The sequence below is a fragment of the Camellia sinensis genome, chromosome 10 (assembly GCF_055761805.1).
Source record: "Camellia sinensis isolate YWXY chromosome 10, ASM5576180v1, whole genome shotgun sequence".
Classification (NCBI taxonomy): Eukaryota; Viridiplantae; Streptophyta; class Magnoliopsida; order Ericales; family Theaceae; genus Camellia; species Camellia sinensis.
In genome coordinates this window covers 120715551-120731279 of record NC_138970.1, presented here as the reverse complement: position 1 = coordinate 120731279, position 15729 = coordinate 120715551, and the positions used below count along the sequence as shown (strand labels likewise).

Genomic DNA, 15729 nt, shown 5'->3' with positions numbered 1-15729 from the left:
TACTTTATTGTTATAATTTTTTATTTAATAAAATTAATAAAAAGAATAAAATACCAAATTACCCTCTTCTATAACAATAAAATTATTTGAATTGTGAATTAAAATATTTTTTTAATATCATTAAAAATTGTCAAGTCAAAAAGGGCAATCTATATTTTAGGAAAATTTCAAAAAATATATTTGTAATTTACCCAAGATTAATTGAATTTTTAATTCTGAATTAATTTGTTAAATCTGTTGAAATTGAAAAATTAAAAAACCCTGACAATTTTGATTTAGATTTAAAAAAAAAAAAAAAATTTAACATCTGTTGAAATTAAAAATTAAAAAATAAAAAAAAACCCTGAATTTTGATTTAAATTTAAAAAAAAAAAAAATTAACATGGACTGTTTGGCATACTTGGACAAAAACTATTTCTCGAAAAAGATGAACATTATATGAACAAACAAATTTTACAAAACTTTCTTACATTAGTTGTTTCTATCACAATATTCTACCAAGGCCCGTTTCAAATATTGAAGTAATATTACTGCTTGCCACATATGTGAGCCAAGTAAAGTTTGTAAATTTGTGTAGCATTTTTTTAAATAAAAAACAATAATTTATAAGTAATGGAGAAAATTTATTGCACCACATATATTAGACCAGAACATGTAGCAGTCATAGAACATGGAGTAGTCATACAAGCCAAACACCACAACAAAATGGAGGCCACAAATTTACAAGACAGAGTTAAGAGCATGCAAAACAAAACAAAGCAAATAATGATATACGAAAGCATTGTCTTAGATCACACCATCATCATCGTCATCATCATCATGTGGGTGAGAGACTGCTGTAGATGCGCTTCAAACTTGAGCATGCTGCCCGTATCCTCCCCATGCTCTCATGGCATATCTATACACAACATCACAATATTCATTTATTTATTTAATAATAAAAATAAATAATAAAAAAAAAGGAACTTTTCATGTAAGCAAAATATAACACCAAAAAAAAAATGAGAATCATTGAAATTGTAATTGATTTTTCTCACCTTTGAACAAAAGCGGACATCAAGGGTCTCCAGCATGTTACATTGTGATACAGCAGCTTCAACCATTGCTTTATCGATGTTGCACGACTAAGGGTTGACCAGATGGATAATAGATAGTGCAGCCACCAAAGTTTAAAAAGAAAATTAGAAAGCAACACAAAAACAAGTAGTAGATTCCAAGGCCATGTGTTACAGAGTCCTATAAAATGTCCTGTGAAAAATCAGTTGTGAAAGTATGCTTGCATTGAATAACAAAATACACAACATCATGCCAATTTTGGTGGTCCAAACATAATGATATGGGACTTTCCACCGAGGAAGAAGTTTAACTAGTGTATGTTGGTCCAAACATAATGACAAGGGTCTTTCTACCAAGGAAGAAGTTAAACTTGTGTATGAAAGTCATACCGCGGAAACATATGCAACAACCACCGTGTGAGCGGGAGAGAAACCTTTAAAGAGGAGTCTCCAGAAAAGCAAGTGGAAGGTAAGATACAAGTGCGCACAATATAAGGGATTAAAAAAAAACTACTATCATATAGTTATGGCTGTGCAAAACCCTGCCTGGCCCGCTTTTTCTCGCCGGCCCCACCAGTTTGGGAGGGTTGGTCATGCAGATTGGGCAGTTTTGATCTATTTTTCAGCATGTTTGTTGAACATGCAGTTAAAAATAGCGTAACACGTGCCGACCCCCCTTGCTATATTTGTACTACGTCTTGTATATATATTTTTTAAACCATCCTAACACCCAATTACTCCTCACTCCAAAACCAAAACCCAAACCCTATCATTTAAACTTCAAAGATCATTTAGATCATTCTAGATACAACTCAGACTCGATCACAGCCTAAAAAGCACCAACAGTTATAAGAAGGTGACGTGTCTATGTTGGACACGTGTCGGAAACCAACACTCCGTGGACACTCTCGGACAAGTGTCGGATATTCTTTTTTCTGTGTCCATAATTAAAAATAAAAATATAAGTTTCAGACCATTTTGCAATGAATCTGTCACTTCTTGGCCATGTGCATCACTAAAAAAGAAACATGAGACCAACATTTCTTGGACATTACTAGCGTACAATTTTCAAAGTTCTGAGAATTTCACATAAATATCTTATATCCTTAAAAAAAATTATAATTATTAAGAATAATTCTATAGAAGTTTCACAAAAAATTAAATGAAAAATGCAAAAGGAAGCATAAATGTCATAGTAGATGGCTGAGGATGAGGCAAAAGTCACAATTATATATGTTTGCTATAGTTCAAAAACTCATGCAAGAGAATTAGATACAACATTTAATATAAAGTAATTATTTAATTCTGTATATATTATGCACATATACAACTATATAATATCAAGATAAAAAAAAAAAAAAAAAAATTGGCGTGCCCAAACTGTGTTTGTATCCTACGTTTTTGGAATTTGCCGTGTCGACATGTCCGTGTCAAGCCATGTCATATCCATGTCCCGTGTCCCATGTCCATGTGATGAAGAATATAAGAAGCTCAAGGATGAATAAATTCAAAGAAGCGGCAATATTTGAAAATTGTCATGATTTCAAAGAAAAACCAATAGGAACTATACATAATTATATTTCTAGTATTATTAGTCTTAATTTTTGATCATTTTTATGCTTTCTACTATTTTTAGGTTAGGTATTTTGGTAATTTTCATATTTGCTAACATGGGTTGTAAGGATCACCCATGAGTTGTCTTGGGAGTTAAGTTATTTAATTGATTTTTACTTAGATTTTTTTATTTGGTCTTAAATTGGTTTTGGAAGTCAAAGTATTTATGTAGTTTTCTTTTTTGGTTCTAGTTGAATAGTCAGTCTCTTAAGTCCATATAAAGTCATATAATGATTATAATTCAATAGAATTGATGTTTTGGAGAATTTCAAAAGCTTTGATGCTTTTTTATAAATGGTGTGATACAATCAAACCTAACTGTGATGCTTAAGAGATTCTAAGAGTGATTCCTATAACTATTTTCTTCTTTCTTTATTTATTAAATTTCAACACTTCCACAACCCCTGTTTTGATCTCTTTCCTTTCCTTTCATCAACCCTAAACCTAGTTCATTTCATTCATTAATTGAAACACTAAATTCCCGCGTTGTCCTACATATAGTGTCTATGCTTCATAGATCACAGGTACTCTCTAAGTCTATCTCATACTCTGATCTCTCTCCATTGTCACAAATCAACGGTGGGTCTACCCCCTCCAGCTCCCACTAGCTCCCCATTGCAATTGACCATCACCCCTCCCCACACCACTGCCCCTGCACCATCACCCCCTCCCCACACCACCAGTGGCAACTCCAGAAAATTTTATAGGTGGGGTCCCTCAAAAAAATTAAGTTCATAAACTTTATTAAAAAAAAGGCTAATTAATATTTGAACTTCTCCACCTTCAAGTAAAATTTTTTTTAATAAAATACTATCGTTTTAACAAAAGAAAAGATATATATAAACTTTTACAATCGTATTCAACGAGGTGTCATTTTTTGGAATTATTACATAATAACCTCATTGTCCAACACATCATTTTCTATATAGTTGATCAAGCAACTATTTAACCATTGATCTCTCATTTGGTTTGAGTTTAATAAAGAATGACTAGGTTCTTACACTCCATTTGTTTCGGCAAAAATATTTTCTGCACAATTATTTAAACAGCCAAATCCAGTAAAATAATAATAACCGGAAAAAGCATACCTGAAGAAAGAGGCTAGTTAACTTTGGACACTTGAGTTTCAAAATTTCCAAGGAGCAACAATTGCTGACAACATAACATAAAAATAAAAAATAAAAAAATTAGAAAAAAAGTAAAAAGAAAAAAAAGGGTCTAACAGTATTTAAAAATAAGAAATTAAAAAAAGAAATAAAAAAGAGAAATTGTACCTCAAATTAAGAAAGCATAAATTGAGACAAACAACATCAACTTCTTTCAAATTTGCAGACAGAGAAAGGTTAAGTGATAACAATTGGAAGCACCCTGCTGCTGGAGGAATAAGAACTTTTTTAATGTTTGGACAACCAACACAATTGAGGTTCTGCAACAAACGATTAGGCTGCTCCATTGGAAGGTGGGCATCATCTTGAGAAAACAAGTCAGCTGAACCACAAATGCTAGAAAGCCGATCACTACTAAAACCCCAATCTAGGTCATGCATATTCACACATCCATTCAAGCTCACATGAGTTAGATGAGTACAGCAAGCCAGAAGTTCCTCTATGGCAGACTGACTGAGGCTTCCATATGAGAGGTCCAACTCATAAAGGTCTGGGAGAGCACCTTCTTTGTAAAGAGGCTCCAGTGATGAGTCATCAAGATATTTGCATGCCTGCAACTTTATAACCTTGCAGAAGACAAGAAAAGAAGCAGTTGAAGTGAAAATAACAAAGAAAAGGCATTCTAACCTTGGAAGAAAAATTAACTGGTTGAGATTAACAAGCTGTATTAATCTATTAATATTACTTATTTGTTGTGTTTGGTAGGGAGGATATGCAGGCTAGAAAAACAATTCCCCATAACATAACGTCAATGGTGAGACCCATCAGCTCAGTAATGAACCATATGGCTGTTTCTCTTTTGTTCCTTTCCCAGATATCAACTTTAAGGTGCCAATCCCCATCAATTTGCTCAGAGCTAATCATTGGGAACGGAATTTTGCACACTGCCAATCACTAGTTGACAGCCTTACACGAAACCAACCCCCCCCGGGGGCGGCAAATTTATCTATCAGCCAGTGGTTCAGATGGAAACCACAGATCAACCCAACCATGGGTGATCGTATTCCATGAAATGTGCCATCTTCGGACTCACTTGTTAATGCTCATTGCTCAGAAAGATGTAAGAAAACCAACCAATTATAAGCCCTAATGAAGGTCCACTAGCAGTATAGTATGAATGAAATATGACCACTATAACATTAAAGCAATTAAAAACTCTCAGAACAATGCATATTGATCTAGATATTTATGCATGCGTGTCGGCATAAAACTCAAAACCCATCCATGTTTATGGTTCATATACTTGGATGATGAAATTCACCTTCAACTGCAAACAGGACTCAAAAACAGGCTGCAAGTTCATCAAAAAGGTATAAGATAAATCAAGTGAGGTCAAATTTGGAAGCCGCCGCAAAGAAGAGAGTCCTTCAGGACCAACGGATGGACATGACATTAATATTAGTGATTCAATACACGGGCATGAAGCAGTTGTTGCAGATAAGCAGTCATCTTTCAGTTGGCTGTGCATGTGAAATAGAATAATGTTAGCTTGAGGAGACATAGACAGGGAGAGAAAAAAAGAAGGGAAGAAAGAAGTTAGACCTGCAAAAGGAAGCATCCAGAGAAGTTAGAAGAGGACAATTAATAGATGCCTCAGATAATACGCCACATCCTTTCAACTCAAGCAACTTCATATGTGGTGCTTCAATATGGAGTACACTTAGTTTAGGACATATTCCCAAATTAAGAGACTGAAGACCAACCTGAATTAAAAACAATCACTTTGAGCTTGAAAGGTTGATGCAAAAGCATCTCAATGTATAAAATCAAAGGCATAAAAGGATGGACTGCAGTGATAGTGACTTTTATGCCCCAACTAACTCATATATAATAGTCAACAATAATACAGCATTCTAATTTCAAGAGAGAGATGCAATTGTTTCCACTCACAGTGCAAAATGATGCTCTTTCAAGATGATCACAGCCATCCAAAGAAACACTCTCAAGATAAGGACATGTGAGTTCAAGAGAAGTAACAGCACGACAACCAGCAAGAGAAAGACTGACTAAAGAATTACTACATAATCCCACAGCCGTTAAGCTCTGAAAAAGGAAAATTAACCACATTCAGTCATCATAACATAAATTGAAAAAAGAGCGCATATTGCAGTATACGTATCAAGCAGTTAACAGAACACCATGTGGTGCAGCAACCACACAGGCTTAAACAAAAATAATAAATAAACAAATAAAAGAAGCATCTGGTAGAACTGAGAACTCAAATTCAGTAAACACATACGAAAGGAAATCTTCCCATATATGCTTATGAAGTACATCCATAACCATTTTGCATCTGTCTGGTTTAGTTTTTTAAAGTGTTTACAATTGTTGAAAACATAAAAATGAATATGAGACACATGTGAGTAGAAATATCTACCTCAAAATTTCTACAGAGTGGTGCATAAGCAGCTTCCATTGCTTTTTAATTTTCTTTGTTTTTTTTTTAAAAAGGGTGGTCCATTAAGAAACAAAAACAATCCAAAAAGAAAAGAAAAAAATGCTTTTCAAAATTTTCATTGATCCCATTTTCCAAAATTAGAAATGAGAAACTCCAATTCAGTAAACACACATGAAAGGAAATCTTTCCAGATATGCTAACGTAGTACATCTACATCCACAACCTTTTTGCACAATGTTCACTGCTCTTGGAAACAGAAAAAATGAATATGTGACACATGTCCAAAGAAGTATCTCCAACAAAATTTCCTCAAAGTGGCTGGCTTAATTGTTTACCAAAAAAAAAAGTTCCATTAAGAAACAAAAACAATTACATTTCATAAATTAGAAATGAAAACTTAAGACGAGAATGAAAGGAAAAAAAACAGTCACAGCAAGATATGAAAACCCAACAAATCATATAAAGCTACATCCTCAATTGAACATGCAAAGGACTTCAACTAAACTACAGAAACAGAAAAATGCAAAGAACTATGTTCACACACACCTTGCAGTTGTCAAGAACTAATGATTTTAGCATAGGGCATCCACCACCATCACTGAAAACTTCGCAGATAGAATTTGTTAGAGATTCACAATCTGCAAGGTCCACCGCTTGCAAACATTGGCATTGGAATCCCAAAGTTGTCAAGCTTTCTTGCTTTTGCAGCACTAATTTCTGCATAAACATAAAACCAACCATACCTTCAGGATTCATACCTCTCTGAAAACAAAGGACAACATGGAGAAAAAGAAAATAATAAACAATTTAATGAAAGACATACTTGTAGTGAATTTGATGTGATGTTAATTCGCAAGAGAGAAGGGCAATTTGACACTGCAATAGATGACAGCATGATACTTCGTAAATTTAAATCAACAAACCTGCAGGCATTATAATAACATGAGTTACTGTCCACAACAGTGTACCAAAAATTTAACTAAGCAGTTCCCCTGCCACAATATGAGGTTAGAGCAGCAAAATATACTTGCGACAATGGACGAGTCTTATATTCTGCAGGCGTGGAAGATCCAACGACACTGCTGCCAATAAGCTGCAATTGTCAAGCTCCAAGACCTACATCGCAACAAAATTTTGATTTCATTTACTATTCACACATTGAATAACGCCTGGGCAATGCTAACTTATGAGACAATTAAGAGGCTTCAAACCTCCAACATGTAACTATGAGATATTGCCGCCATTGAAGCTGAAGTTATGCCCTCACAGCTGTGAAGCTTGAGAACTGTCAACATTGGTAGTCTCACAGACTTCAACAAAAGCAACAAATCGTGTCAATTTAAGGCATATCCAAACATAACCAGCACAGGAATAGTCAAAAGTAAGATCACTGACCTCAAGAGAGATGTTTGGGCAGTATGACGCATTAAGAACATGGAGATTACCACAAGTAAGGGCTATTTCACGTAGCGTTTCATCACTCACACATGAACAATTTGACATATCCAAAGACTCTAAAAGCGGGCATGATGTTGCTGCTGAACGAATTGCAGCATCTGAAAACTTGTGGCAAGAGGCTACATCAAGATCATGCAAAAGAGGGCAGTTGAGCACTGCGTGAGCCATACTACTGCGCTTCAAAGACAAAGTTTCAAGTTGTGGGCACCTGCATAGCATGAAACTTAGCAAAAAATTGAACAGGTTAACTAAACATTACACTTCTGTCCGATTAATTACTACTGTGTCACCTGACGGAAATACGGAGCACTCTGCATTTCACAATTTGAAGTTGTCTCAATCTATCATGGTATACAGGTATATCTTGAATACCATTACCAAGGGTAGCATCAATAATAGCAAGACTCTTTAACAGTTGGCAATCTGTTAGGGCTTGAAAAAAAGTTTCCCCTAGTTGTCCTTTTCCCAAAGTTAGAGCCTCAAGATTCCTGAAAAACATCAGATATATCAGCAGCGGTCCTAACAAAATTATCTGTCTTCAACAAGATGAAAGACCATATACCTTAATGATGAAACTGCTTTCATAACAAGCAAATGAATAGCAGGAGCACCATATACGTTCACTTCAATTGCATTTGGATACCGCTGACACATATCCTCAACTGCAGGTGCACATAAACGGTGAACATTACTGTATCCATTTGGTTATATTGGAAACTAAATAACCCATAAATATGTATTGTCCCTAAAGTTCAAGATAGAAGGACTCAATACAATGCATAAATGCTTTCCAGATTCCCATGGTCTGAAAACTCAGTGTATTAAAGAAAACAAACACAAGTTTTCTTGCCTAAACTTAGGGGATGTTAATTAATTCAACTCCATCATGGTGTGGCAATTGCATAAGCTGTTGGTTGTATATTAGGTAGAAGGTTAGTTTTGTAATTTTTTATAGATAAGTATAATATAAGAAATTAAGGGAGAAAACCCTAATGTTATCATTCTCTCCTATTTTCATACAACATTATCTCTTCTCTTTTTCATTCTTATTTTATTCTCTTCAAATCTGATAAAACTTTCTGTGATCGACTAGGAGAGCTCACTCACCCAATATTTTTTGTGTTTCCATTGGACAGGCCTTACTATGGGTTTCCCAATTTTTTCTTACTTTTAGCAAAAAAAAAATATTGAGTATTTTCAGATCTGTCTATTGAAGCATTCTAGGAACAATTTTATTGGTTCTTCAATAAGAGAAGGGCCCGACTTACACTCTAGAAGCATTACCAAGGGTTCTTGAGAAGTGTTGACTGACTTTTGAGGATTTGAAGGTGTTTTGAGGCATTTGGCTGTTGGTCTAAGGCTTCTTGTGCAATGTAACAGTGAACTATTTTTTTGTTTGTTTTTTTTTTTTTTTTGGTACACTAACCTTCCCAGCAGCAACTTCTTTTTATTGGCCCTCTTCTTTGGTTTGGCACACAACAGGTCTCTCCTGAACCTTTTAGTTTGGTAAACTTGTGATAATTTGTTGGGCCGCTAAAAAATGTCAGAATGAAGTGTGGTTTCTCAACAGTCAACAATCATTGGCTACTTCTCTCCAAACTGTAACGCATAATCCTACCTTACAAAGTACCATGGTGAAGCTTAATGGGCGCAATTATTTGTCTTGGTTTCAATCAGCCAAGTTGTTTATCAAAAGTAGAGAGAAAATACGGTACGTAACTCGACAAATTGTGTAACCAAGGGACAACAACCCACGTTATGATTAGTGGGACTTCCCGAATTCCGCTGCCATATCATGGCATCTCAACTCTATAGAGCCTGAAATCAATTGCAGGCATTTTTTCATGGATACCACAAAGGAGATTTGGGATGCAGCTGCACAGACCTACCCAAAGGAAGGGACTATGGCACAAGTGTATGAATTGAAGTGCAGGATTCACAATACTAAGCACAGTTTTTAAAGGCGAAAGTGCAAGGTGAGGCATTTTACACCTGAAGATGCAAGGCATAAACCTTCTGAATTCTGTTTCTTTTTTTTTAATAAAATATAAACATAAATAAATAGGGAATAAAAAATAGGGAATAACAAACAAAATTCATAAAAACCATTTCATACATATACATAAAAGCAAAAAGAATTAACAAATCAGCCAATATGCGAGACAATAACACTAAAAAATAAATAAATAAAAAAGAGACCAGTTATGCAACAAATACAAGAGTCCAACCAAGGTCATTTAGGCAAAATAAATACTCCACCAGATACGGAGAATGTCATGTCACAAAAATAGTTTGAAGACTATTCAACCAAAATAGAGAGAGAGAGAGAGAGAGAGATTATGTGAAAAACCTACTTCGTTGAAGAAGAAGACATGTCAATGTCGAAGTCAAAGTAATTTGGACTATAAAGAAGGTCAATAGCATTAATGGCATTTGTATCTTCCTCTTATTCGAATTTGTACGCTTCATTCGTTGATGTGTGGAAAGTGCAAAAACCGTTCCAGATGCAAATGCCTCTGAGGTGTTGAGTTGCACATAACTAGTGCTTCGCCTAAAAATCAACGCACAAGTGTGTTTTCTTCACGCCTTCGATGTGACATTTTGGCTATTTTTGGATTTTTTGGCCAAAAAGTTGGCTGCCAAATGGGGCCTGAGTTTGTGGTTCTTACCAAGGACGAAGTGGAAACCTTCGTCACCTTATGCCACAAATGGGTATCTTATCCTCTACATCTGTTTTTTTCCCACTCAGGTAATGCTTCTATGAAAAATGCTTGGGAGCACTAATTAGTGCTCCCACTAATTAGGTGGCAAGTGGGTCCCGTTATTAATGATGTGATGTTTTGGTCTTGGAGTTGTATTTTTTTTTTTTTTTTTTACTTTTTTAATGCATTAGTGCTATTAGTGGTGATGTTTTTAGTGGGATGAATCATTGTTGTGCTTCTATTGCATCAAGTGTTCCTGACAATATTCTTACCTTCCTTGGATTATTGATTCAAAGGCTTCTGATCATAAGACTGATTTTTCCCACTCAGGTATGTTAAATAGCTTATGGTACTCTTTCTTTTGTGTCTGGCAAAGGTTCAACTTATGTTACTCCATCCATTCCTCTTTCTTCTATGTTGCACATTCCTAATCTTTGTAATAATCTTCTCTCTGCTAGTGGTCTTACCAAACCAAGCCTCCCATCCAAGGTTTTAAAAAGCGGCCGTAACCATTACGTAACGTCGTTACGTAACGGTTTGGGCGGTTACCGCCACCCGTTACGGCCGCTTTTGCAGTGTAATTGAGATTCACAGGTGTGTCGGCTGTAGCAGTCGTAACGGTGCCGTAACAGCCGTAACGGCCTGTTACGCACCGTTACATAACGGTTCCAAACTGTTTCTTTCGAAAAAACACACAAAAAAAGCTAAAAATGGAAGAAGGGGGATAGAGAGAAGAGGGAAGATAAATAGAAAAAATGGAGGAGCAAGAGATAGAGAGAGAGAGAGAAGAAGGAAGATGAAAAACATGTTATTGATTTGTTGAAACTATAAAACCTATGTTATTCTATTCAGCTGCTATTACTAAACCATTTTGTTTATGTGTATCTATCTATATATTGTTTGAAAATAATAATAATAATAAGTGTAATCATTATCTATTTGGCTTGGTTAAAATATGTATATATATATATATATATTTAGACTCTTATTTATTCTCTTACTTTTGTCATTGTTTATCTTATATATAATAGTTAGTGATTGATTTTTTGTATAATATAAAGTCATTAATTATTAAAATAAAATGTAAAAAACTCAATTTGTAGTGATTTAAAAATATGAAATATATTGGATCATACTTAAAATTTGCAAAAATTGATCAATATTTATTTTTAACCCAATAAATATGATCAAGGAAAAAAAATATGCATATCGGTAAGTTTTTTTCAAATTGTGTGAAAAATAAAAAAATTCACAGTTCCGGTTACCGCAACCGTTACACTACGACCTTTACACCCCGCTACAGCAACCACGTCACCGCCACCGTTACGGCGACCGCAACCGCTTTTCAGAACCTTGCTCCCATCAAATGGAGTCGGCTACATAAATCTTTCTTCTCCACTTGATTCTATCAAAGGCTATTTGGTTAATCAAATAAAAGTGATTCATATCACTATTTACTACACTAGTCCACGTCAATTTAGGTTTGCCCCTTCCCCTAACACTTTCCTCTACCATCATTGTAGAAGCTTTGGCTCATGCATCGAAGATTAGGACTAGGGGGTGTTCAAAAAACCGAATCACCCGATAAAACCGACCAATCCAAATCGAACCGAATGATTGTGGTCGGTTTCAAAGACACTCCACGGTCGGCTTGGATTCCGTAGGCAAGATTCATCAATGTTATAGTCGGTGGATGATTCCACTCCTTTGGAAACTAAATAAACCCGGACCGTCCGAAATAATAGTCAAATAGCAATTAAAACTCTTGGGGCTTCGTGTAATAATAACATTAAAACTTTGAGTCCGTACCAGTTACAGAGAAGGTAGCACAAGGTTCAAAAAAAATTGTCAGACTTTCATTCACCGTTTCATTTCAAATTTCAAATGCAAGTAAACACTCCAATAAATGCTTGACCAATAGTACAGTACTAAAGTGCCTAACCCTAGCCTATAATACACAATCATTTAGGTTTGATATTTTCTATGCATTGATACATGTGATTAATAAGTACGGTTACATACATATAATATAATATAATATAATATATTACATGATTATAATTATATCACCACACATACATGACATATGTTATGATATACATGATGTCTGGGTTATATATATACTAATATACAAAGGTTTATGTATGCTAACTCTTCCTTTCTTTTGGCGGAACTTTGATATTCCTCTCTCCTTCATCCGACCTCTCCTCTCGCCAAACCCTCTCTCCCTCAACCCCTCTTCAATCCTCACGGTTTATTGCATCTACATCTATTCGGTTATCAACAAGCACCATGGTCTTGGGTTAGATCGAATAGTTATGCATGTCAACATCACACAACAACAGTCTTCTCAGTTTCTTCATCTCTCTCAAATCTGTTTGTATATGTGTTTGTGTGACATATAAAAATGAGCTGCTAATGGGAATCGAGAACTCGACCAAATTTGACCAACAAACCGTGAGACCCGACGCATGCGACATTGAACTGCCTATCAGTTGAAATCGGATGTGCAATTCTTCTACCCGCAATGATCGGTTCGGGTGACGGATTAATACTAGAACCGGTACGAACTGACCCGTGAACACCCCTAATTAGGACATCTTTCATTTCTATTGTTAAGGAAATTTTTTCCATACTTATTTTCTCAATTAGATATTTTCAAATTTTGTTGTGAACTTGCTAAACACCATCTAGTGCCGTTCCTATTAGTATTAATAAAAGTACTTCTCAATTTATAGTTATTCAAACTGATGTTTGGGGCCCCACTCAAAAAGGTTTCAAGTGTTATCATACTCCTTGTGGTAGATGGCTTGTCTCCATGGATGTCACATTTTTTAAGGCCATGTCATATTACCCTCTTGAGACTTCTCTTCAAAAGAGCAGTTGAGTGAAGATTCGTCTCCACTTGCCCTACCATTTGTGTCATTAGTCAGGGTTTTAAGAAACCTAAGCATGAGACTTATAAGGAACCTGAACTTGATCATGAGACTTCTTTTCAAAGAGTCGAATGCCTGTACGAGAATGTTGAAGGTAAGACTGGCTCCCTTCCACTCCCTTGCAATTAGATTCCTCTAATTCAAGCTACGTTACATGAACTCGGGTACGAATGTCGGGTACACGTATATAAATCTAGGGGTCAGACTCAGCAAATCTCTAAATGAAGGAACCACAGATACATCTAAAAAGTTCCCAAAAATTATATACAGGTACATGGATACGACTAAACATAGATGCGTCAAAAAAAATCCAAAATATGTTTTTTGATTTTGGATGGCAACTCAAAATATTACACTTGATGTTAATTTTTATTTTTTAATTTTTTTTTACGTGGGATCACCTCATTAGTAACGTAACCAATGTTTCAATAAAAGTAAGTGAAATAACTAAGCATAAAATATTAAAAATAATAAATAGCTCGTGATAGTAGGAAATATTTTTTATTGTCTTCTCTCTCCATCGTAGGCTCTCTCTCTCCCTCTCTCTCTCTCTCTCTCAAGAACATATGGATCGCAGCTTTGAATTGAAGCCGTAGGGACCTTAGTTGCAGGAATCGTGCAACTAGATGGCGATTCTAATCGCGATTCCGTGTTTCTTAGAAACGTGTAAGAATCGTGTTTCTATGGAGAGAGACGCGATTCAGTCCAAGATGGGATCGTAAAGGGGGGAGAGAGAGAGAGAGAGAGAGAAACCCTAGCCTTCGACGTCGACATAAGAAGAGAAAGAAGAAGGATTGTTGAGAGAAACTTACAGTGGACCAGTAGTAGCAGCTTTGTAGTTTGATTGGATTAGGGCTGAGATTAGGACTTTTATTAGGGCTTTGATTGTCTTGGTCACTCTCTCCTCTCACTATCGATCACAATCGTCTTCGTCTCTGTGCTTCTCTCTCTCTCTCTCTCTCTCTCTCTCTCTTCGTCTCTGCTTCTCTCTCCCTTTGTCTCTCGATCTGTTCGTTATTCTCTCTCTTCGTCTCTATGTTTTAATTGATCATATATAATATATATAATAAATATAATTATCATATATAATATATATAATAAAATTTATAAATTATAATTTTTATCATATATAATAAAATATCTAATTGTTATTTCTTAAAATATTATATATGATAATAATTTTTATAAATTATTATTTCTTAACTTTTTAATATATAATAATAAAATAAATCATCTAATTATTTAAAAGAAATCTAATTAAATCATATATAATAAAAAAAAATTATAAAATAAAATATCTAATCTTTCTTTTTATTTATTTTAACATAATTTCTTATTCCTTATTTTATTATAATTTTTTATTTATAATATATATATCAATTAAAAATAAAAAATAAATTAACAATAACACATTATTTAAAAAATATAATAAATAAATAAAATAATTAATGTGTATTAAAATAAAAATATTTATAAAAAAAATTCTAATGTGTATTAAAATATATATATATATATATATATATTACCGCCCCTCGAGGTACTCCCAACCTAAGAAGCTTCTATCGGCTCACACTTCCTCGCTCCCGCTCCAGCTCCTGCCCCCGCTCCCGCCCCCGCTCCCGCTTCGTGCAACTAAGGTAGGGTCGTTTTCTGGGTGGAATCGACTTCGTGAAGTTGGGTTTCAACTCTCCTTCGATTGGGTCGAGTTCGCAACTAGGGTTCGCGTTTCGATCTTGCTTCGCAAAGTTGGGCCAGCCCCCTCCTTTCTCTCTGTTTCTCTCTTTGACCCTCCTATTCAAACCACAAAAAGCAGTCGTATCCGTTTGTATTTAGTCGTATCCCAATCGTATTCCGCACCCGTACCTATGTCGTGTCATGTCATGTCGACACAGGTAGCTCTCAAAAAACAAAGAGTCCGTGTAACGTAGAATTCAGGTAATCCTAGGCCACGTTTGGCAAGTAAAGAAAAAAGTCAAAAAGTCATTACAAGTTGTCACGTCATTCTCCTTGTTTTTCTGCACATCTTTTTGTAAAAAATCAATAAGCCAACTAAAATAGCTAATTCCAAACGAGCTTCTAGTTTTGTTCATAGTTGTGAACTCTTTGATTTCGACCTTGGTCCTAATTTTGATTATAATCTTCATATTCCTATAGATCTTCGTAAAGGTGTGAGATTGTGTACTCAATATCCTATTTCTAATTTGTTTCCTTGCATCATCTCTCAGCTTCTAATGTATCTTTGTATATATGATCCACAAAATGTCCACGAAACATTATAGGATCCCAAGTGAAAGAAGGCAGTGCGTGAAGAAATGCATGTTCTAAAGAAGAAGAATATTTTAGAGTTGGTTGAATTACCAAAAGGGAAGAACCCAGTTGGATGTAAGTGGATGGTCACTA

At 35.1% G+C, this 15729-nt stretch overlaps 1 protein-coding gene across 1 annotated transcript in view; it reads right to left on the bottom strand.

Annotated features, from left to right (window-relative positions):
• Window positions 1–602: 602 nt before the first annotated feature.
• LOC114275511 (F-box/LRR-repeat protein 15) overlaps window positions 603–15729 on the bottom strand; it is a 28181-nt gene continuing 13054 nt past the window's right edge. The window contains exons 4-17 of the mRNA XM_028217553.2: window positions 8254–8353; window positions 7982–8179; window positions 7629–7899; window positions 7445–7543; window positions 7261–7349; window positions 7057–7156; window positions 6780–6950; window positions 5726–5878; window positions 5378–5538; window positions 5097–5295; window positions 3944–4401; window positions 3758–3821; window positions 1038–1124; window positions 603–898 (exon numbers count right to left, since the gene is read on the bottom strand). Of these exons, the coding sequence (XP_028073354.2) occupies window positions 818–898; window positions 1038–1124; window positions 3758–3821; window positions 3944–4401; window positions 5097–5295; window positions 5378–5538; window positions 5726–5878; window positions 6780–6950; window positions 7057–7156; window positions 7261–7349; window positions 7445–7543; window positions 7629–7899; window positions 7982–8179; window positions 8254–8353 (2231 nt within the window). The 3' untranslated portion in view covers window positions 603–817. The remainder of the gene's footprint in view (window positions 899–1037; window positions 1125–3757; window positions 3822–3943; window positions 4402–5096; window positions 5296–5377; window positions 5539–5725; window positions 5879–6779; window positions 6951–7056; window positions 7157–7260; window positions 7350–7444; window positions 7544–7628; window positions 7900–7981; window positions 8180–8253; window positions 8354–15729) is intronic.